This window comes from Boleophthalmus pectinirostris, unplaced genomic scaffold (genome assembly GCF_026225935.1).
Source record: "Boleophthalmus pectinirostris isolate CB_2022bp ecotype Guang Dong unplaced genomic scaffold, ASM2622593v1 HiC_scaffold_239, whole genome shotgun sequence".
NCBI lineage: Eukaryota > Metazoa > Chordata > Actinopteri > Gobiiformes > Gobiidae > Boleophthalmus > Boleophthalmus pectinirostris.
The window spans coordinates 1,110-24,081 of NW_026571220.1; the positions used below are offsets into that span (position 1 = coordinate 1,110).

Here is a 22,972-nt window from a genome sequence, read left to right on the forward strand (position 1 = left end):
TAACCAACGTTAGGTATTCGCCAAACAATGTGTTCAAAATGTCTCAAATTCAGTAGTCTGTTCAATGTGATCGCTACATTTGTGCACAAAGCCATTGTCAAGGTATCGCTGAAGAGCATGCAACCACAAGTATACGCGATACAAACATTATAAATGAACTATACCAAAGTGTTGAAATTCAGCTTTAACGGCGTCTTTATAGAGAACAAGAGGAAAAACTCCGTGCGTAAAGCGGTACTATCCATAGCCCGAAGAAATTTCCGCGCGCACACATCAAAGGCAGCAATTTATCAAATATCACGACATTTGATATCGTCATCTAGCTGCTCAGGCAACATGAAAAATTCAGAAATTTGTACGTACCAAAGCATCCGTCGCTTCGGATGTGCTGCTACAGAGAAGGTTACACTTGCGCCGGCTATCGGATATTATTTTCTTGGGGGATCTCTTCAGTTTTCAAGTCTGATAGAGTCCTCGATTAATGACGACGCCGTGTTTCTAGGGGGACGTGCTGCATTAATTATTTAGACAATCACGTGGTCGAGAATAGAGAGTCTGGTGGTATAGTCTCTGGCTTGTATCTGTTGATGCTTATATCTCAGGGGCTTGACTGGATCCGAGAGGCTTCTGCGAAAACAGCTGGAAATCAAATATGGCCGGATGGAGAGCAGCACGTCGTATTCCAGCTCTGGCTGCAGTGTCATTGAAAATGGCACTGCCTTTGGCTTCCATTTATTGCTGTTCAGACATGTAGGTCAGCGTGGCTACACACTACACGTAGAGGGCTGCTCTGACCTGACGTATAATGAAGGAGACAACGTTTCCATGCAAACCTTAATTCATAAGTATGATGAACAATACAAAAAATATTCAACAATGACATTAATAAAAGTTAGTTTTTTTATTTGTCTTTGGTCCACTGCAGTACTCTTGTATTATTAATAGAGTAACAATGTTCTTTATTATAGTACAGTAAGAATATTATTTATTTCTCATTTTGCCATCACCCCCTGTTCTCCTCTCCTCAGCATCTATGAGATCCTCATCAATGGCAGCATCACTTCCCATGCACATGGCACGCGCGCACACACGCGCACACATATCTGTCCAAGTTCTGTATTAAGTCCAGTGGAGTCAGTTATGTATCGGCGGTATAGGCATTAGGCAAAGGCCGAAGGTGATCATTGAGCTAACGCCCGAAATCAAAGTTGTCAAGTGCTTTGAAATGATCCCTGAGCGTCTGGCACAAAGAACACTTTTTGGAGCGTCTTAGTTCAGTTCAGTTGTGCCTGTCAACATTGTGTTTCACTCTGACGACTTAATTCTGAGACTTTGTCACTCTAATTCACATAATCTCACATAATCCAATGTCCCGTACTACTTTTACGCAAGACGTTTGTAGAATTTGAAGTAGTAAATGCTTAAAGCTACTTTTACGCACCAAATGCAGCTTTCTTCTAATTAACACCAAAAATATAAACACACCGTGTTATTATGATGTTTTTCATAGTGCTTCATAATAAACATAGGACTAGATTGCATTCTGTAGCAAAATGTTTATTACATAGGTGAAGAAAATGTGAAAGTGGCAAATTTGGCACAATAGTGAATCTTTGCAAAAGGCCAAATGGCCGCACGATCATTATTTTTTTCCAATTGAAATTCAATATGGTTAACTATGTTGTAAAATACTGAAACAAATTTGGTCTGTAAAAATAATTATAACAATAATTATAATAATAAATAAAAAACAATGAAAACATTTGCGCACGTTTAAAGTGTTTGTAAACTCAGTAAAAAAAAAAAAACGCACAATGCAATGCAGAACATAAGGAAGCATTTACAGAAAATAAAAATGGCTCTAAGGTGCACAGGCATTTGCGCACGCCTCGACTTTTTGTCGCTTGTTGCAAATGCGCACAATTGTAACGGTTACTGCGGATAATCTGGTCCATTCTGCGATATGCTTTAAAGCTGTAGCAGTTATGCGCTCTGTCCGCGGGTCAGGGGCTGGAGGTCAGTCCTTGCGGCTCATGGTGGCCTCTGGATGAACCTGGCCGCGTTGCTTTGTCCACTTTTGGCTTGAAATACCTTGTCTACAAGTCACAAAAACGCTCTCAGAGCTGGTTGAACACTTTTTTTTGCCCAAAATGATAAGAAACGAGTTCTGTTTACCCCCCGGCCCACATTCTCAAATCAACTAAAAATCTATATCATGCTATAAACGCACACCAATTCATAAGCAGTTCAACGAATACTTTTATTTAAAATTGTATGTTTGCTATAGTAAAATGTACAAATTTTAAACAAATAAATAATAACTCATGTAAAGAAAAAAAATAATTATGTTCCTAAATACTCTGTTTCATTCTTTCCGATGAGAAACATCCAATATCAATTTTATGCCATGCAAATAACAAAAGATCTTTTATAAAGAGTTTCAGTTGGCACGAGAGAAGCTCTGAAAATGTACATTGTTTACAAAGGTGTCAGGAGAGATTTATAAGGGCACTCGGAATAGTTTGCACACAGGAATGTCTGGATTTAGCCTTGATCACATTTAGGCTAAGAGAAAGCCAAAGCCTTTCTATAAAATAAGTTAAAACCAATAAAGAAAGTGACCTATTCTATAGCATTCTGTAGGCCTAGCATCTCTAAAAATGCAAACGGTTTGGCGTGCTCTATATGTAAAATTCGTTCAAGTATAGATTCAGGCATTTTGTGCATTATGTTTGGAAAAAAAACAGCTTTTATTATGTGTGCGTAATTATATGAATGGTGTCATCTTTTTGCCTAAAAGACCATTGGAGGTTCAAAGCAACGTAAATCCACGTGAGGTGAAAAAAATTTGTCCATACAAATTACGGAAATGTTAATTTAAACGTTTAAAATATAGTTTTATACCTTTGTGCTGATGTATTTGAAACTTTACTGATTGTTTCTTTAGCAAGATGAAAGTCAGAAACACTGCTTAGGTTGTTTTAAATAAATCTTAAAAAAAAAAAAAAAAAAATCATAGCAGTTCCATGCAGAGGTCAGAATGCAGCCTTGTCTTTTCCGTACAGTCCACTCCTGTGTATTTCTTATAACGTGGTGATGTCCGTATGGGGCTCCTTGTGCAGATGGTTGCCCACTGCAGAGGCAGATCTGCCCTTGGTGTTGGGCAGTTTGTGGTCCTTCTTCCATTTCATGCGTCGGTTCTGGAACCAGATTTTGATTTGCCTTTCGGATAGACAAAGTGTATGCGCGATCTCAATCCTTCGCCGCCGGGTCAGGTACCTATTAAAGTGGAACTCTTTCTCTAGCTCCAAGACCTGCTGCCGCGTGTAAGCTGTTCTGGACCGTTTAGGCTCGGACCCCGTGTAATCTGGGTTCACTGGCAAGAAACAAACACACAGAGTGTCACCAAATGCGAACACAGCACACAACAACAGGACAACACGAGGCGCGTCCTGACATAAGTTGAGTCAGTTTCACAACTGGAAAAGCCTAGCAATGAGAAACGAAATAAAGCAGTTGTGGGCACAATATCAAGCGGTCATTCTGACTTTTCAGCGGCTTTGAGGGGCTCACCTCGCAGCCTATTTCCTCAGCCATAAAAATTTATGACTTGTGTAATTGGTGAGGCCTTTCAAACACTGCTATAAATATCAGAGTGAATGATACGAGCGCGTCTTACCAGTCGTTACATGCACTTTCTTCATCCAGGGGTAAACCACTGCTGGCTGCTTGCCCTGCTGCCCGTTGTGGCTCTTTGTGTTCTGCTGCTGGCCACACGTCCTGTCTCCGGTCGCTTGAACCGTGGGCCCCTGTTCCCCGTGTGTGCTGAAGGGATCCGAGTGGCTCTGCGTCCTGTCGTGCACATGACCCCGTGGCGGCACCGTGGGCTCCTGAACCGTGTTGCAGCCGAAGGACTGCTCCGTGAAGTTGGACCGTGGGTAGATCCCTGGATGCTCAAAGTCAGTGTCCTGCGCCGGGCTGTAGTACTCCGCGCCCTGCTCAGGTATATAGTTATTTTGGGAATATTCCTCACATGGAGGAAATTTCGGATCCACATACTTAGAGTTCACCATATACGAACTCATGGCCATTAATTTCTGAAGATAGAAAATACTAATTTTTCTCGAGTTGTCTTTTTTTCCTCCCTCCATAAAGCCCTCCTACTTTCGTGTCAACTGAATAAAGTTAGCGAACCATGTGACCAAATCGGCCAATGGAGGTGATGCAAGCTGATAAACGGGTAAACACACAACTACAAGCAATTGAATCCAACGTAACCTACTCCCAAATTAGACCTGGAAAGAGGAGCGGAATTAAAAAGGCGTGTAGATTACAAAGTCTTACCACAATTCTGCGGTGAGTCAGGCAGAGTTTGTAGATTTTGCCTCAGACATAATATTTTAGGTAATGTCTTCAACTTCGCACAATAAAAGTTGATTAAAGTTGGGTAAAACAAAGTACAGGTTTATACATTTGAGGGGAAAAAACAGTTTGTGTGAGTTTTCTTGGAGGCAGTGCAGGTTCCAACAAAGGTTACTATAGCCCCTCGGCATAAAAGCACAAAAGAACGACTGCGGACAATTGATGGACAGTGTCTTTGTCGGGACAGGGGTCATCCAAAAGTTACTCGAATCCCATCACTTCATCTGCTGCCTTCCCTTTGACTGCTGCGTCTCTGGAGTCCATTGGCCAGAGGCAGGGGCGCAGCCAGCCCAGGGAATCAATAATGAAGAGCCACCGCGAGCCACAGAGCAATAAAACACAAACTGCTCAAATGTGTGCTGTGTTATTCTCAGTCCACCCCTTTTCCACACTGATAATTATCAAGTGAAACATTTTAGGTCACGTTACCACACAGATAAAGTTCCATTCTGTAGCCTAAAGTCTCAAATGTGCTCTGTCCTGTAAGATCCTGTTCTATTTCTGGACTTCACTGTGTCACTGGATCACCTGACAACACGTCAAACACTCAACGAGCCCAAAAAAGATTGCAGCAAGTCAATAAATCGACGTTTGTTCATCGACCACATACTCCCCTAGAATCGAATCTGTGACTGTACTTTTATCACACAAATTCGGTTCTACAGGGTATATATAGACGACGGCAATGGCCCAAGCAATTTTAAGCCAAAAATGGTTTCTTAAGGAAACCATATGCGTCACATAATTACTGCTCTGTCTGGTCAAGTTTTACGCACTGGGAATTGGTCTCTGTCTTGTGACTTATGACAAACAAACCAACAACAATTCTGTTAAACGCATGTCAATCTTATAAAAAAGACACAAGAAGTTTGCCCCAAAGGCCGCTGTGCTCAAAATGCTCAAAATGATATGGATACTGGAAAGAGAAGAGAGCATGCTGCAGGGGTCAACTGAAGTTTACGACTGAACTTTATACCAACTTGTCTGTTTTAAAGACCCTCCCCAATAGCACGAAAAAGCTAATATTACAGGTGTGGAAAAAAAAAACATCACAAAAGCACAACCAAATCCAGTTTTCTCCATCATGGGTTACTAAGATGATGTCTATGCGTATTAGTTACATGCTGTCTAAACGCAGAGGCGATAGGCCACCGAGGTCAAGCAAAACCATTTACAAAGTGATCCAAAAGTTTAATTATTTTTCGTGCCACTGACAGCTCAAAGGGTGCTAAAGTAAAGCAGATTCTCGTAAGCGTTTAACCAGCGCCACACGGATCTCTAAAGCAGGCGCTTTTATGCGTCAAATAAAGCTTTGCATGAAACAGGGAACACTTGAAAATCAACTCGGCTTAAAAGAATAAATAAAAAACATGTGATTCTTAAATTGGTAAATATGTAGGTATTGACCTATATATGTATCATATTTTAGAAAAAAATCTTAAGACTCCAAATGAAGCCACAAATAAGTTTGAATGATAGCTTATTTGATGATATCGTGTTAATGGACTGATAGCCACGAGCTGTTCTAACTGTTCACTGGATTTAGTTGAAATGGGAGTCATTCAGTAGCCGCCACACACAGGCCCGCTTAATGATTACACAGGCCTAGACCTCACTGCGTTACGCACAACTGTTTGACGGGATCTCATTGTTGTGTAAGTTACTTTTAAACTGAATCTTATTTAGGCCTACCATACCAAATGCCACTAAACACGTGTGATGTATTTTCATTCATTTTAGAAACTCTAATGAACTAACATCCAAACAATGCAAACAATGCATACATTTTTAACATTTTAACTCCGTCAGCAACGACAACTACTCTGCGATATATATATATATATATATATATATATATATATATATATATATATATATATATATATATATATATATATATATATATATATACACACACATATATATACATATATATATATATATATATATATAGCTTTTCACAGTTATAGAACTATAACTATGAAAATGTTGCTGATTTTCAGAGTGCGACAGTGTGACCTGGCTTTCACCTCATCCTTCAGACGGGTCAAAGCCAAGATTCACAAACAAAAGAATGATAAAGTCAGCGTTTCCCCATCCACGGTTCACTTAAATGAGAGGCCAACTGCTCCAGCTTGACTCCTTTCAATTTCAATTACAATTGTCCTTCATTTGGAAATACTGTTCTGAAAATGAGAAATAAGCAATAGGTTGTTTCGCTTTTACGCACACTTCATATCAGTTTGCGCAGATAAAAAGCCCAAACATAAAAGATTTACCTTAACTATATTACGTGTTTCAGGCAACAAACAACGGTTCAAAAAGACTTAATTTATTTGCTAAGGCCTGCAGTGAAATTTTTGTTTAGCATTAACAAGCTGTAAAAAATACAATATTTGATTGAAAACAAATTAATAGCAAGTAGTAAATCAATACATTGATACAATATGTGCATTACGATGAAAGCAAAGCATTATAAAGCTAAAATAATTTTTCAGTGGACAGTGTCCGCAGGTTATACAACATGAACTCTCTCACCACACGTGTAACTCAATCAAGCAAAGACCGAATGCAATACGAAGCCAAAGCTCACTTTCTGACTGTTCTAAAAGTTTACGCGAACAATTGATAAAATAATTCAAATCCATACAGCAGCAACAGCTTGTCTCGCAGCACTTGTGCGTCCTGTTGCCGTTTGAGAGTCAGGAAACAGTCGAGCCGTGACATCATACGCCCACAACAGCATCAGAAAAAAAGATAAAACGCGTCTTACCACAGAGAGTTGGACACATGGCGGCAGCACGTATTAACTCCAAGTTAATCCGGTAGAGCTCCGTACCAATGGGTGAACTATTTCTGCCCATCTGCACGCTTTACTAATACACAATGAGAATTATATTTTGGCTTGTCAAGTCCCAGGCCATAAAACAAACTTTAATGGTGTCACGTGTTTCCGCGCAGCCATTCACATGAGCGCACAGATCCATAAATAACCCTGAAAGTTGCACTTACTCAATAAGACGATTACGCTGATGTGCAACAAGGAAAAAAGCGGAAAAAGGAGGCTAATACTGCAACTTGAAATCCCAGATATGCATACATCTTTTTCATAACATATATATTGTAGTTACATAAGCTACTTGGATCAATTAAAATACTCAATGCCATTATTTCATAAACTAAAATTACAATGTTACTTTCTGTTCCTTCTAATAAGTAATGGGCCTAAAATATGTAAACTTAATTAGGCTAGTGACCGTGTGCTGTAATTTGTCCATTTTTGGCCCATTAATGGTTTTATTATTTCTTGTTAGAAATACCTTATGATATAATACATTTCTAAAAATGCATTTTAGTCGGTTTTCTTTTTGTTTTTCTTGACACCACGACAGTTGACACTTCCTAACTAATGACAACCCATTTTGTTCTGTGGCCCCTCCCACTGACAATTCCCGTTACTTAACGGGTGAGACAATTAAGCACCATTTCAACACAATAATTCTTGATATTTCCCAACTTAATTTTTCTTTGATCTCAATTTGCCTATTTGTTCCAAACAAATGCTCATCCAGACAAAATCTCCCAAAAGCCGTTTAAATGCCAAACATGTCACGTGATCTGAACCATAACCAATGATGATGTCTCGGTACACAGCTGCACTGGCTGCGTTCAGTGCCTGAATGAGATCTTGTGCTGGACAAGAGCGCCTTCTGCTGGAATTTCCTAGCACAAGAACCCTGGGTTATTTCAACCGGAACATTTTAGGCTTAATTGATGTGAGTGATTAAGGATCAACAACATAGAACACGTTCAAGCTCTGAGTCTAAGGCCTAAGATACATAATGTACAAAATGCATCGGCATAGAGGTATATTCAGTGCACCACAAGATACACAATGTGCCATACAATGAAACACGCTCTAATAGATAAGAATAGATGAAAATGTTTGCATTCTGAAAAAACAAAAATAAGCAAAATATTCAGTTTGTCTGAAGCCTTTTGTGACGGAGCAGCCTCTGTAGCATTTGCGGGATTGGCGGGATTGGGTTAGGCCTGTGGATATTTCTTATATAAGCATTATTCTCACATAATGTATTGTATAGGTTGTTTGGATTGTGAGTATAAGGATTATACTGAACACTACAGCGATTAACGCAGAGAGCCCAAGCCTGCTGTGTGCGCCTGTTTTTCAGTATCCATTTTGCCGCATTGCAGTAGGCTGTAAATACTTTCGCAGCTGCCTGTCAGGCAACAGTGAAATACTGTCTTTGTTCAGTTGACCTCATGTTCAAGCGACTCAGAACAGAATTCTACTTTTTCTGTAAATAAATGGAAAGCTTAAAGGGACTTTGGTAAAACCTGCGTTTGACCATTAATATTATTATCAGACATTTTAATCTTATATTTTAATATAAAAGTGAGCAAATAAATCCATTTACTCCACAAATAAATTAATTTGCTCCACATATTATATAGTGCAGAAAATGTTAGTAAGGTTGCCACATGAGTAGAACGAAATGTACACAAATTCGTTAAATATAAAATATTCTACAGCACGACTCAAAGCTTTAACTGTTCAACCACGACCATTTCAAAAGATTAGTTGTTGCAAACCATAGCAGAATTCTTACGAAACGTTTAACAGTGTTTGTCTTGGTCAATCAGAAAATTACAGCAACGCTTCTCCCTTGATAATCTATCGTGTGCATGGACTCCATACAGAACCAGAGCGCTTAGCCTGATGCTAATTAACATGACTAATGAAACAGGAAGCTGTCACAGTCCTCACTCGCGCACACAGGCGTGAATGAGCTGTTATCTCACAAAATACTCACATTTAGCCGATGGATAATCCATGTTTATTCTTTGATCTTTGATGATGGCGCTTCGAAGAGGCGCCGCTGCAGCAGATCGAATATTTAAAAAAGTCCTGTTGCGGTCCAAAATGTCCATTGCACTGCGCAAAGGCAACTGTCGACTGGGCAGACTTTTATAACCAAGGCGCTGACATATTTGGAGAAAAACAGACCGTGCGTAAAAGCTTTAAGCGCCATAGACGCAGTATGCAGTGGGAAAATGGCCTGGGAAATCAGGAAAGAGCCATGAAGACGTTTGCTCTCACACATGACCAGTGGTACCCAATGACAGGCGATGGAGGCCCATAAAAAGCGCTATAACCCAGTTGTAAATTGTCCTCGCACAAAAAGGAATTTAGACTGCAGCAATTCCCCCCTTCTCAACGCAGAGCAGCTCAGACCCCTCCATGTCCGCTGCGAAAAAGCAACCCTGCACTATCTTTAATGCGCAGTCGCATCAAATGGATCAGATTAGACAGATGTTATCCTGTAAGTAGGCTACAGTTGCCTACTATAAAGGCCTATTTGAATGATATTTTGTGTTGTTTAAATTTTTGCACAAACGAAATTAGGCATAATTGACAAATCACGCAATAGATTATAATAAGGGCCTTTTTTGCTTTTAATAGAAAGATTTTAAGGTCGAAAAATCACGCATTGTCTTAACACTGGCCCGAGCCTATATGCATTTCAGTAGGTCTATCCTTTAAATAGTGTTTCAGATAAACCCATGTCTTATACCAAACAATGTTTCAAAGTAGTGCAGTAGTTCTCAGGTACCTATTTCATTTTCAAACATGTTTACGTAGTGGTTGACATTTACAGACATGTGCAGGGCCCGACTGTGTGAATATTAGTGCAGGAAAAAGGAATCTCTTTCATTTCATTGTGTTCATTTGCAGGACATGCCGCAGTCAGCGCACTGCGATTTATAGCCAGCCTGGACCTAACCGTCTGTGTTCTTTTTGTGTGTGTGAGTGTGTGTGTGTGAGTGTGTGTGTGTGTGTGTGTTATGAAAAAGATCCGGGTTTGATCCAACACAAAACAGTGCCTGGGCCAGTGAGACCAGATGCGCATTCGCATTTTACAAACGCAGGCCGTAAACTGTAAGATATTTGACTGAAATTATACCTCGAAAAGTAATGCGCCACCCATGAATCAACATTTTGTGAAGAAATCGATATTAGATATGGCCTTATTTTCCCAATACCCCAGTTCCTATTTTTTACTCTTCATCTATAAGTCTAAAAATAGTCTATATGCATAACATGGACTTAGCCTGTTCTTTGTGTCAAATGAACAATTCCAATAACTGTAACAGGAATATTTGCAAGGATCATGTTTTATTTTAGTTTAGCATTTTATGTTTTTTCAAGTAGCTTACTTTTGGAGACATATTTTTGGTTTATTAAAGTATTATTAATTATTTCTATTGAGTTTTTTTTTTTTATTGTATTATCTTCACGTGACAGTGTTAGGCCTACACGGCCTCTCTCACGAAATCTCACGAACACAATTGGTACAACAAGTCTTGTACGGATATAAGATTGACTCATAGCAATTTGTAAATAGTGCTTGTTTTGTGAGTTATTATAACGTGCACAAGCATGTTCTAGTGCAGTAAAGACATGTTTGTACAATGATGTACAATTATGCAATTATTGTAGCCCTATTTATTGGCTTTCTGTTTGCACGAGGCTCTGCCAGCAACAAAGAAAACAAGAAAAGAAAATAGAAAAATAGCGACCAAGAGCCAGAAAAGCTCAACTGGTTTCAGATATCCAAATATCCATATAACAAAAATATACTATACACAACGTATATGAATATATACCTACTGTAATTCTAATGTTTTGCCTTCGACGATTTCTTTTTTGGTATGGATGTTGTTTAAAATAGACCCAAATTACCTGTGCGTAAATGTACAATTTTGCGCACGGTTACTATACAGCTTGTTTAGATGTGCAGCAATGGATATGAGACATGGGACCGTTAATGTCACTATTGCTCTTTGAAAAAAGAGACCACATGACCAAGAGCATATAGGTCGGAAACAACCAAGGGCACTGCTAGCTCCAATGTGGAAAAAAACACATTTTCTCTTTTCAAAGATGCATGTCTTCAACGCCTGTTGACACTGTGTAATTGTGGGGCCATCTATTTTCAGAGAAGTGAGCTGAAGGGTGTCATCACATAGGTCCATATCTTGTGCCGTGACAGTCACCTCGCAGTCAGCAGGCCGCGGTGGTCGCATAAGCGGTCACAGCCCACGGATCAAAGCGTGCAGGTCAACGCGCCAACAATCCATCAACATATTTCTTTATGGTTCCACTGTTTGCAGTGTACTGAAGCACCTCTGGCTTATAGCGTCCATACTATATTAATGTCAGACCTCATGACAACCAACTTTTTAGATTTCCTCAGGCACGCATTGATTCCTTCTTCAAATATTCAAAATACAGCCCAAAGCACGCAGTTCTATTTTTGATATGAACACTAATCTCGATTCTATGAATACATTTGAAATCACTATTAGTTATTTATTTAGGTCATAGGAAGTATAATGAAGGGTTGCAAAATGCTGAAACATCATGAGCATGTTTTAAAGCTTTGACGCAAGAGAAATATTGACATTTTCCACTATTTATATGCTCCAATAAATTAGTTCTGAAATGCAATATCAGACTTTACAGACTCATATTTTTGCATTTTTTATACTCAAACGCAGCTTCAGAAACACATCTTGCACAAATCCTGGCAGAATAATTAATAAGAATGCCCAACGCTAACTGTTGTTTTGTCTTGTGCGTAGCTGTCGATGAGACATGGAAGACCAATGTCTCCCTCTAGCGCCCGAGTTTTGCTCCCTGACCTCTGGGACTAGACGGGGAACATCAGACTGGCATTTTAATTTTACTACCTAAAGACTGAATTTAGGTTCACCTATTTGTATTTACAATTTCATGGAAGTACAGTATTTTTATTGTTATTGATAGAAAATATTATAAGAATATTATCTGTCCTTTCTGTGCGTAAAACACCAAATTCACATCTTTCAATTGTCTCGGAATTAAAGTAGTCTCTCCCTGTTTTCTCTGTCAGTGGGACGTGAAGTTGGACAATAAACGTGATCATTTCGATTGGGGGCTAGTTGATCTTCTAAACGAATGCGGACCAGACTCCCCTGTGGAAAAACTGTCCACATTCTGTTTGTCAGCAACAGCTCGAAAAAGACTCTTTGAAAGCAGAGCGTAATTGCTGGCCAGGCTCATAAAGTCATTAAGGCCAGACGTCTAGCCGTTTCTATGGCTTTATTGGACCAAGTTTCTTCCTGTTCTAAAGTCATTCTTCCTACAGCTTAGACAATACATTGGAAATTCTCACTTCTCCCAACAATAAAAACTTTATAACTCTATTCCTGTACTTTTCACATAAAGAACACGATTCTAAAGGTGTAAGTCGACAACCGACCCAGTGACACGTCCATCTCTCCTTTAATACTTGTACGTAACTGTATACAAATAATAAATAACTAAATTAAAATACTAAGTAGTAATAGTGGGCGTATAGGAAGTTTTTATATATCCAAATATGTTTACCCTTTATCAAGCAAAAAAAAATAATTAAGAAATGTCCTACAATTGTTGTAAGATATTTGGTGAATAATTATAATACCATTGAAGTTTTGTGCGTAAAAACGGCAAAAGAGCAAAAGAGAACGCTTTTTTTTTGTCTCTAATACGTTTATGTACAAGTTCAATTCCTTTACAGCCGTCAGAACATTTCACATGGGCTCCCTCAAAACAGTTTTAGTACTTAATAATTACAGATCAGAGTAAGTCTCGGTTGTTTTGTCAAAATTAGACGGACACGCACTCAAACCAAAGTCCTGTGTGTTTGGCTTAGGCCTATGTTCAGCAATATGTTAGACACAGTATCTGTCATTAACACGTTAAAAGCCGCCGCAGATGCCAGGTTTAGGTTTAAAACAAATGACCATTGTGTTTTAGAACTCAAAACATGTCTTTTCCGCTCCTCTCTCGATTCATTTTCTTCATTTTCATCCTTCTGTTCTGGAACCAGATTTTCACCTGTCTCTCTGTTAAACTTAGTATTCGGGCCACTTCATATCTGCGGTCTCTAGTCAAGTACATGTTGTAGAGAAACTCCTTTTCCAACTCCAAAGTTTGATACTTGGTGTAGGGGCAGCGCTTCTTTCTTGTGGAGCGAGCGTGGATCCAGTTTGCTGCTGGATTGCCTATAAAAAGGAAAATATAAAATGAATATGTTATGATGGTTAATTGTTACTAAAACTTCGAATTTTTAGAATTGACTATTTGAAGTAATCTGTCTTAAGGCGTAATTAGACCCTAGTCTAATGTGCGTAATTAGATCAATGCGTAAAACTAATCATTTGAAACAGATAGGCTTAAAACTGACCAATCCGTCGGTTAGATGTACCAAGAAAACATAGAATGTAGCAGGGTTTGTGTCTGTGACCGGCTTCCTGTGACATAAAAAAGTTTCGGATCCCCTGCAATAACCCTTGCAGGGCGGGTTTCCCCTCGCCAAGCCGCGGTATAGTTCCAGACACTTTTATAGGTTAGTAAAAGCTCTAGTTTTACACACCCAGCCCATACAGTTCTTACGGCTGTAAATCAGCGCTTGCTATTCCGTTCACTTACTTGGGTCAAGTTGTTGTTGTTTCTCGTCTTTGGACTCGCTGCTGTGGTTGGAAAGCTCGCTTCCACTGTGCTCTTTGCTTGTCTTTTCTGGACTCTCCGACGCGGCACACGGAGGGAATTCAGATGTGTTCTGGTCCAGAGAGTCTCTCTCAGTGGTTTTAGGAGGAGTTGTCGTCGGTTTTGTCCCGTAGTGGCGGTTGTTGGAGTGAAATCCTGCAAATGAGACGGAATTAGACACGGGCTCCATCCAGGAGCGGACGCCGACATATCTGCTGTCCGGAGCGGGGAGGTGCGGCTGGTGGTGATGCACATACGGATGGTAAAGACCCGGCGTGTGGACAGAGGACCAAGACGACGGGAACACACCGGGCTTTTGTGCAAAGTTGCAAGAGGAGAAATCCACCGAGTCCCCCGCGGCACCTGGCGGCCTAGGGGTCACCGTGTGCGGAGCGGGAATAAAACGCGGCCCATACACGTCCTCGGGGTCATGCGCTATCAGTGAGTCCACATAGCAGTTACCAAGAGCGCCAGTGGACGACATTTTGATGTCTTCCTCCTCATATAATAAGCTTCGCTCTGTTACGGGAAGCGTCCCTCTATGAACAATCATAGTATTTTTGCTGGCCTGCATCTACAGGGATTGGTTACATGGGTCACGTGGTCATATTTACCAATACAGCAAGTAAATCAATCCTGCTTTTGCGCGCTCCCATTTTTTTCGTCAAGTTTGATTTAGTCTTTTATTTCACTTTTAATAAAGACCCTCTACAGATTTTAGTGCTCGGACTAAACAAGTACCACAAAAACGCAACGTCTCCCCTATGACGCACAGGACACGGTCTATGTTGCTGCTCGAAAAAGCACAACTCGCATGCTGCTGCATGCACGGCCCAGGTCTTCATGTTTGGGAAGACTCGCGGAATATTGTCTTGATGCACTGAATGCTTGTAAAATGCTTTATAGACTTACTAGGTCCTCGTAAAATAAATGTAATAACATGCTGTAAAGTAACAGAAGCCATTTCCGTCCCCGGCATGCTTAATTCTATTGTTAATATTCGACAAGGATATGCTATTTTCTTTAGTTTGTTTTTAAACTGTATCCGGAATCAGCAGTAGTAAAATTATTGTATTCTTTCGACGGAGAGCAGTAATGGCTTTATGTATCAATAAATGTTTTATGAGGTGCGTGTGATCACGCCGTCAATAAAAGAGACTTGGAGAAGTCCGTCTGTGTTTATGTGTCATATAGGAGTAGCACAAATCTGCACAGTTCTTATATTTTTGATAAATATATAATTTTAATTTTAGATATATTTATGACCTTGGAGTAGTTCTGAATCAGTGTCAATATTCACACGAGCCTAGCAGGCTACCCAGTAGCCAATATAATTATGTTCTGAGGCGCTATAAGACTCTTATAATAATTATTTTTAACACATTTTTTGCTTTTGCTTTTTCAGTCACATAGCTCTTTCATGTAACATAGTTTAGCCTGTTTGTAGATTATTGTTTGTTATTCTGCTCTGAACCTGCGAATGGTTTTACGCACACGTAGCTCGAATAGGCTACTGAGCGAAATTTTATTTAGTATTTAAAACTGGACGCCGCTGTTGTATGAAATTAAGACAAAGCAAACCCTCACTTATAGGATTGTTTTACCAATATTCCGCTGTCACAAAGACCCAGAATATACAGGACAATCTATTTATTGCAAGTAACATGCCACAAACATGCAATTTATGAACATTGTTTATGACGCGTACAACCAGCCATAGAAATATTTAGGACTTATAGCCTACACAAAACAACATAAACATACACAATTGTATAAAAAAAATGGAAAGTAAAATAATTTCCACTGGCCAAGAAAAAAAATTGTCCAATAATTTAACAGTTAGTGTCACCCTGTGAAAACAAATAGAATACACACGATGCAACCAAAAGGCTTTAGGCTACTCAAGTGGAATATTTATACAATAACATTTAGAATCACAGTTTGGTTGAAATGTCCGATGCCACAAAGCATCAGTGTGCACAAGACGGACACACATGCGCGCTCACGAAAAGGTGAGGTTTGAGGTCAGCTCTCGGATGCGGTTTTCTCTGTTCATTTTCTTCAGTTTCATCCTGCGGTTTTGGAACCAGATCTTAACCTGCCTGTCGCTCAAGTTGACGCTGCGGCTGATCTCTAGGCGGCGCTCGCGGGTCAGATACATATTGAACAGGAATTCTTTCTCCAACTCCAAGGTCTGGTGCTTGGTGTAAGGGCATCTCTTCTTTCTGCCACTCTTCGCCGTCAGCCAGCTGCTTGTTGGGGTGTCGGTCTTGCATTCTGGAAAGATTAAATTCACACAAAACCAATAAGCTTGATGTAACATCACCTGCTGCTGAAAGCTGGCCTCTGGGAAATAACACTATTTTTTAATAGAGTTCAGACACACCAAGCAGTCACAGCGGTGTGAACTCAGAATTAAACTCAGATTCTAGAAAGCAGGGGAGCACACATCTTTAAGGCCCTATCAGGTGGATCTTTATTTAAAAAAAAATAATAAAAAACAAAAAACAAGCAAACAAAAAAACCTTTGTCTATATTGGTTACACAGCTGCAAAAGATAAAATCCTGAAAAATAGAACAATACACTTCACACACTGGATTGCTTGTACTCTGAATACTTTTGTATTTGACTTTCGATTTCTCCCAAGTTAGCGCTGTAAAGGTATTTGTATTAAAATGTCTCAGACAAATGGCAGGCTGGCTGCACGCTGCGCAGTAAAACCATTCTGCTGCCTATTACCGCAACCTGAGAAAGACTCTCATTAAACATTACGACTTTGGGGTTGTTTGTGTTTTATACTTGGTTTTATGATGCCGGTGCCACGAGATAAAAGCTTTCACTGTAGCCAACCCACCTTTTGCCTCCTTGTGCGCCAGTTCTGGGCTGGACACTGGTGCGTCCATGGAGCAGTGCTTCTCCTCAGAGCCAGATTTGGGCTCCGGACTATCTGCTGGGACTGGTGTCCTTGAAGATTCTTGCTTTTGCAAGGCGTCTTCGTTTTTCTTTTCTCCTTCTGTGAAGTTGGAGGTTGACGACAACGAGGAGGAAGAGGAGGACTGCGGTTTAGGGGTGACCCGGCTCAATTGCATCAATGTTGGGTTTGGACTTGGCGCGTCATGGCAGTAGTTTTCCTGGTGTTTTCCGTTGACGTAAGTTTGGCTCAGTCTGAAGTAACCCGGCACCGGGATCTCAGGACCATCTACGGAACATGACTCTGGAATGGCGCTGGAGTATGCGGTTCCGTCTGCAGAGCTACTCTTTTGGACCGCTTTGTCTGAGTACATGCAGCAGTTACTTTCCTCTTTAATGCTCTGTGAGAATGGACAGTTTGAAATTTGACCAGGTGCCTCTGCACGGCACGCTCGGTTCGGATCAGTCCAGTTATCTATCTGAGGGACGTACGAATGCACATTCATGCCCACGTTTTGATGACCAACCTCCCCTCTCTTGCCGAAAGACGGCAGGAGTCCACAGGTTTGCATTCCGTAAGTTCCCATCTCTGAACCAGACGGCATGTACATGTTGCTGCTGGAGTAGAAACTGTCCGTCCTGCACGCGCCAATGATCGAGTCCACCAGAAACGTATTGGCCGCAGGAGAGCCGCTGGGGAAGGACATTTTGGGAAGTTAGGTTCTATGAAGGAGAGAGATGTCCTTTGTAAGCTGACATATCTCGGAAAAAACAATCTCCGAGTAAGTCGGGATGCCTCCCGACCACATGACAAGCCCACCAATGAGATTTGAAAATGGCCTTGAGACGCAGCCTCCTCTCCGCTGCACACACACGCACAGGCGCGCGCCCTTCAGACTGCGGATGTAAACGTGGTCAACAGCGACACCTAGACTTGGAATTGGTAGTGACACTATGCACAAAGGCTGCGAAACCATCACAACAAACGTGGGAGACAAAATGCGACTAATAGCACGCAGTATGGAACTTTTGAAACAATGTTCTTTATTTTTTTATTAGGCATCGTCATCTTGATAACAATGGAGTTGTTGGATTAGACCATCTTTTTTGTGCGTAAAAGGCGCATTGAGCGTAATCAGAGAAATTATTAGTGTTTGTGTTAAAATGTTGACTAAATGGAGCAGCCAATAATGGCTCCTTCTTTCAGTAAAGGAGCTCTGAAAACATTTTTAAAATGTGTTCTTTTTTCCTTTTCCTTTTTACGCACCAACACTTGACTGGACTATATGTATTTATCTGTCAAAGAATGTACTTTGGAAGATAAACGTTTTAACATTGTATTGCAATAAATTAATGCCTAAATTATATCTAGACTTTTGAATTATAATAATGGAGAGACACGACAAGTCATGACAAGTGTGCACGTGAATGTAAATTTTACGCAAGCAACCTGATTTTTACGCAAGCAACCAGAATGTATAATAATAATAATAATTATTATTATTATTATTATTATTATTATTATTATTATTATTATTACTTTATTTATTTTTCGAATATGCTATGTTTTTGTCCAATTTGCCCCCTACATTCCTCAGTGTAAAGCCGGGGATTTGCGGCTATAATTTTGTTCAGGGATTCTTTGTTTTTCTCTGCGACAAAATAAGGCTTCAGCAGAAAGACTGACGCAACGGAGTGGAGGAGACTACTTTAGAGGCACACAAATAAACGCAGAAAACACCGGAGAAGCAGCTTCTGTTGTGTTCGTGCAAAATACACATTTTAAAACTTGGTGTCACCAAGCTTTTCAAGGTGGAGAAAGGCAAATGCTGCGGTAAAGCAAAACATACACAAGTTATTGTAATTAGGTTAAAAAAATAAATAAATACATAAATAAATAATAATAATAAACATTTTTTTTAAAAGATAAAAAAAAATTGGCAAGATAGGAAAAGATAGGAAAAAAAGAGAATTAGAAAACCGACATATAGGCCTACTGTTTACAATCCATGAATTATTTTTGACCGTATTTACGCGTAATCGCATTGGCCCAGTACAATAGCTGTTATTATTATTATTATTATTATTATTATTGTTGTTTTTGTTTTTGTAGGAGTAGTAGTAGTAGTAGTAGTAGCAGCAACAGCAGCAGCAGCAGTATAACCTGTGTATTAACGCTATGTGTGGTTTTAAGAAAATCATCAAGTTAGCCTTTACAACACACTCCGCAGTGCACAGTCTGTGTAATTTCTAATTACAAAGAGGAGGACAAATTAATTTAAAGCCGCCGGTGTTTAAACAATGTTGGTCTTAAAACAAAATCACATGGCTCGAGCTCCATCGTGATAAATCTAACTTGAGATTGCCCAGGCTACTGTGCAAAACAACCATAAATGTTAAAATGCGACAAACTGTACGCTGTAGGTTTCTTTGGAGCCGAAATTAAGGTAAAAATAAAAGCATTGATTGTTTGGCTGCTTGTGATGTCAGCCTCAGCAGTGTTCAGTTTGAGCCCAAAAGGAGCTGCAAGTCCGCCCTCATGTGGATAAAACGAGTATCAAATGTGAAGGCTGCACAGTTGGTAATGTCTTTTCACTGTAGGACACGATAACAACAGTTAGACGCTTAATGAAGCCTCGCCGTTCTAAAAGTCGTACAGGAAATTAGAGTGATAGATAGAAACTACTTTACATGTATTGTTTCAACATTTTAGCATGAACCTGACGCAAAAGGAGTGTATTTTTGTGTAGGCTGAGATATCCCAGACCGCAGTTTTGCAAAACAGTTTATAGACTAGTCTTCATTGTAATAAAGATTTTAGACAAATATTAATTAAAGTAAACCTTCGCTCTGTCACATGGGGAAAATAATAAAAATCAACATTGTATTTTTAGTGAAATACTTTAAAGCTCAATGTGGCAAATGTCCGTGACAATTTGTGTCATGGCTATGTTCTATTTTGTATTTATTTTTTGGGGGGTTGCAGGTTTAGACATTATATAGGCTACACACTACTGAGTGCGTGCTGCTATTTTAAACCTTGTTTAAATATAAGCCTTGGTGATTCCTGGTTAAGGTTTAGGCATACTATACATAAACCTTGGTGTACTATTGTATAATATAAGGTTTCGGTTTTGTATTCTATACTATTAGCTCTTTAAATGATCAATTTCCAAATGTAATTTTTGCATAGGCCACTTTTTTATCTTTTTTTTTTTTTTTTTTAGAATGTATCTACATCACTTCACACAGGAAAGGCGTTTCCACAAAGATGGCACTCCTATCGTTCCTTATGTATCCTATATATAGGCCCAGTCAGCTAAATTTAAGCAAGAGGGATCCGATGTATCCAATATTTGTAGCCTAGAGTTACTATGGGACAGGAAAGAGAAGCAGTCGTCCCCTCATGGTTTGGGGGCTGGGATCCCAAAGTCCAATAGCCCCCTATTTAGACATTTACAGCTACTTTTATTATACTGTCTAGACAGTTCAAGGTTTAGTAAACAATCCAGTGTTTGAACGCAAAGGAAATAACGGCACTGTATTGGCCTAAAGCGCCAATGATGGAAATTCCCAATTTTCGGATTTTGGAAACTATTGCGCTTCATCGGCACGTGACACACTCTGCAACTATAGAAACCAGCAATTGTCGTGTCTACTTTATTTCACTCCACAACATTACATGCGTTTGTAAAATGCACATATACAAGAAGAGTATATTTTCATAAATAATCTCAAAGCACACCTATATGACGAAATAATGTTGATTAACGCAAAAATATAGGAGACAAACTAATAAATAAATGCTGGCTTGAGAAAAGTACCTTTGTTACGACATGAGAAGGGAGCAGTCTTGAGAGGCCTGTGTGTTTATAGGGTAGTGTGAAACAGTGAACCCTATCAGAATAAAGGGTTCCCCGTGAAATACTGCAAGCGGTCGCGGTTGAGCTTTTTCTCCTTCATTCTCCGATTCTGAAACCATATCTTCACCTGGCGATCAGTCAGGTTTAACATCCTGGACAGTTGCAGTCGCTTCTCTTTGTTAATGTACACGTTGAAGAAAAACTCTCGTTCAAGTTCTCGGATTTGGTATTTGGAGTATGGGCACCTTTTCTTCCTGGACTTCGTTGGTAGACCTGAAATAGAAGGGATTATATTGTGTGTTAAAAGCCGAAATCAGAATTGTAATGTTGATTTCTAATTGATAAGAACACACGCTGTTGCATCTCAGTCTTATGCTCATAGGGATTGATAGGTTATAGATATAGCCTATATTTTGTATTTCCACACTATCTTAAATTAATATCCATGAATTACTGCAATACGCGCAGTACATCTTATCAAGATCCCATGTTATTCAGACAAAGAATAACATCTATGTATACTTAATTGTACCACTGGTGTGTAACTATTTATTTTGGATTGGATGGCAAATCGATATTCAATGATCTTGTAATGTACCTGCAGTCCATTGACATTTTACGCACTGGAAATAATAAGGTGTAGAAGGTTGAAACCTAAAATTATTGCATGTATAAGGGCGCTCAAACCAGAACAAAGGATTCAGCCACATAGGGAACTTTGATTGCCAAATGGACCTTTAGGACCTATTGCAGTCACAATACTTAAAACACACTTTTAACATATATTTATGGTTTTATATTTTGCCATGGAATAGTTTCTGTATTCCTCTTACAGTGCCTAATGGTTCATGCACACTTTCCCATTGTAAATACCTTTACAACCGTAAAGTTACTCTTATTGGTATATAAAAGCTTTTGCATGCTTATAAAGCGCCACATAACCCTGGGCGCGCGCAGAGCTGGAGCCCTGTCGTACACACACCTTTGCTGTGAGCACGGCCGGAACACACTCACCCTGTTGGCTGCTCTTGTCGCCGCAGTTGGAGGAAGAGTCTTCGTCGACGCTCCCGCTCGTCTCTGCCTTATCCGGCTGCTCCTGTTTGGGCACAGCCTGTGTATTATTGCCCGGTTCCCCTGGTGACTCTGTGCCCTTTTGTCTAGACAGCTCTGCGGTTGCTTTCTCCGAGTTTGCAGCCTCAAAAAACTGGTCGAAGCCTTGTGGGAGAACCCCATTTCGGCCAACGCCGGTGAAGAAATTTGCGCACGAAGAGGTCGTTCCGCCGTGGTGAGCGTACAGCGTCTCGTTTTTGAATCTCACGTCTGCCCTGCTGCTGGAGGACTGGATCAAGTCCCGGTGCATTATGTCGTCCGCTGAATAGTAGGACGCGTAATTGCCCCTATAGTGCCATTTGCTCGGGTGCTCGAGTCCATAGTCAGTCCTGAAAGCCACTTCCCGAACAGGTTGGACTTGGGCTAGGTTGGGAGAATAGGGGAAATTAATTTGACATGAAGTGGTCTGCGGTAAAAACGACGAGACTGATGTGAAATCAGGCGTCGAAACGTAATAAGTACAGCTTGGTAAATACATATTTGACGCGCAGTTCCGATCATCGTATTCCGTCATATCTCGTCCCTTTTCCTCCTGTGGAATTGGCAGCTTGACTGTGTTAAACTTTGTCCATCTATAGCAGCACAGACGCGCGCACAGACCTCGACAGGCAGAAAAAATCGGAAACGTAGGCAGACCTGCAATACATCTTGATCGATTCTTGAGGTAATTGTGTCATGTGATCCAACTGAGAAATTACCATACATCAATATCAGTCATTAAAAACTGTCCAGAGAAACTCATGTGAGCGAGGCAAGCTCCTTCATTGGCTCTCCGCTGCAATGGGAACTCCTCTCTCGCCTTCCCTGCCCTATAGCTCACGGAAAAGACATTTGTGGAAGCACCGCTGGAATATTTCAATGAAAGCTTTACAGCGGCATCATCTCCATCTTGTAATGACATGTAATGACAGCCGCGCACGCTCAGTGCGCTCTAAATTTACCACTTTGGAGGAGCCACCAAGGCTTTGTAGCAACAGTTTGAAAACAATTCAAGCTAAGCCCTTCGTATATGCAAACAGGAAAAACAGCTATCACACGTCTGCAGCATCTGAACACCTTTCTTTATGT

The 22,972-nt window shown here is 40.1% G+C and overlaps 4 protein-coding genes across 4 annotated transcripts; all 4 read right to left on the reverse strand.

Moving 5' to 3' along the window:
* Positions 1-1,575: 1,575 nt before the first annotated feature.
* hoxd4a (homeobox D4a) lies at positions 1,576-6,227 on the reverse strand. The gene is made up of 2 exons (XM_020931812.2): positions 3,680-6,227; positions 1,576-3,376 (listed from the first exon to the last, which is right to left on the reverse strand). Exons 1-2 carry the CDS (start codon positions 4,149-4,151, stop codon positions 3,084-3,086), a joined length of 765 nt encoding a protein of 254 aa, XP_020787471.1. The 5' UTR covers positions 4,152-6,227; the 3' UTR covers positions 1,576-3,083.
* Positions 6,228-13,018: 6,791 nt separating this feature from the next.
* On the reverse strand, positions 13,019-14,606 carry hoxd9a (homeobox D9a). Its single transcript, XM_020931804.2, has 2 exons — positions 13,964-14,606; positions 13,019-13,536 (listed from the first exon to the last, which is right to left on the reverse strand). Exons 1-2 carry the CDS (start codon positions 14,592-14,594, stop codon positions 13,292-13,294), a joined length of 876 nt encoding a protein of 291 aa, XP_020787463.2. The 5' UTR covers positions 14,595-14,606; the 3' UTR covers positions 13,019-13,291.
* A 1,401-nt stretch (positions 14,607-16,007) lies between these two features.
* Positions 16,008-17,690, reverse strand: hoxd10a (homeobox D10a). Its single transcript, XM_020931915.2, is given in 3 exon segments — positions 16,008-16,297; positions 16,876-17,641; positions 17,643-17,690. Coding segments are annotated over 3 exon segments (1,089 nt in total). The 3' UTR covers positions 16,008-16,022.
* Positions 17,691-20,577: 2,887 nt separating this feature from the next.
* Positions 20,578-22,609, reverse strand: hoxd11a (homeobox D11a). The gene is given in 3 exon segments (XM_020931909.2): positions 20,578-21,067; positions 21,809-22,441; positions 22,444-22,609. Coding segments are annotated over 3 exon segments (1,035 nt in total). The 3' UTR covers positions 20,578-20,831.
* Positions 22,610-22,972: the final 363 nt, after the last annotated feature.

Coding starts and splice junctions, on each gene's coding strand:
- hoxd9a (XM_020931804.2), bottom strand. CDS start 14,594: ATGCAGGCCAGCAAAAATACTATGATTGTTCATAGAGGGACGCTTCCC. Junction 13,537..13,963: donor ACAACAACAACTTGACCCAA/GTAAGTGAACGG, acceptor TCCTTTTTATAG/GCAATCCAGCAGCAAACTGG.
- hoxd4a (XM_020931812.2), bottom strand. CDS start 4,151: ATGGAGGGAGGAAAAAAAGACAACTCGAGAAAAATTAGTATTTTCTAT. Junction 3,377..3,679: donor GAAAGTGCATGTAACGACTG/GTAAGACGCGCT, acceptor GTTTCTTGCCAG/TGAACCCAGATTACACGGGG.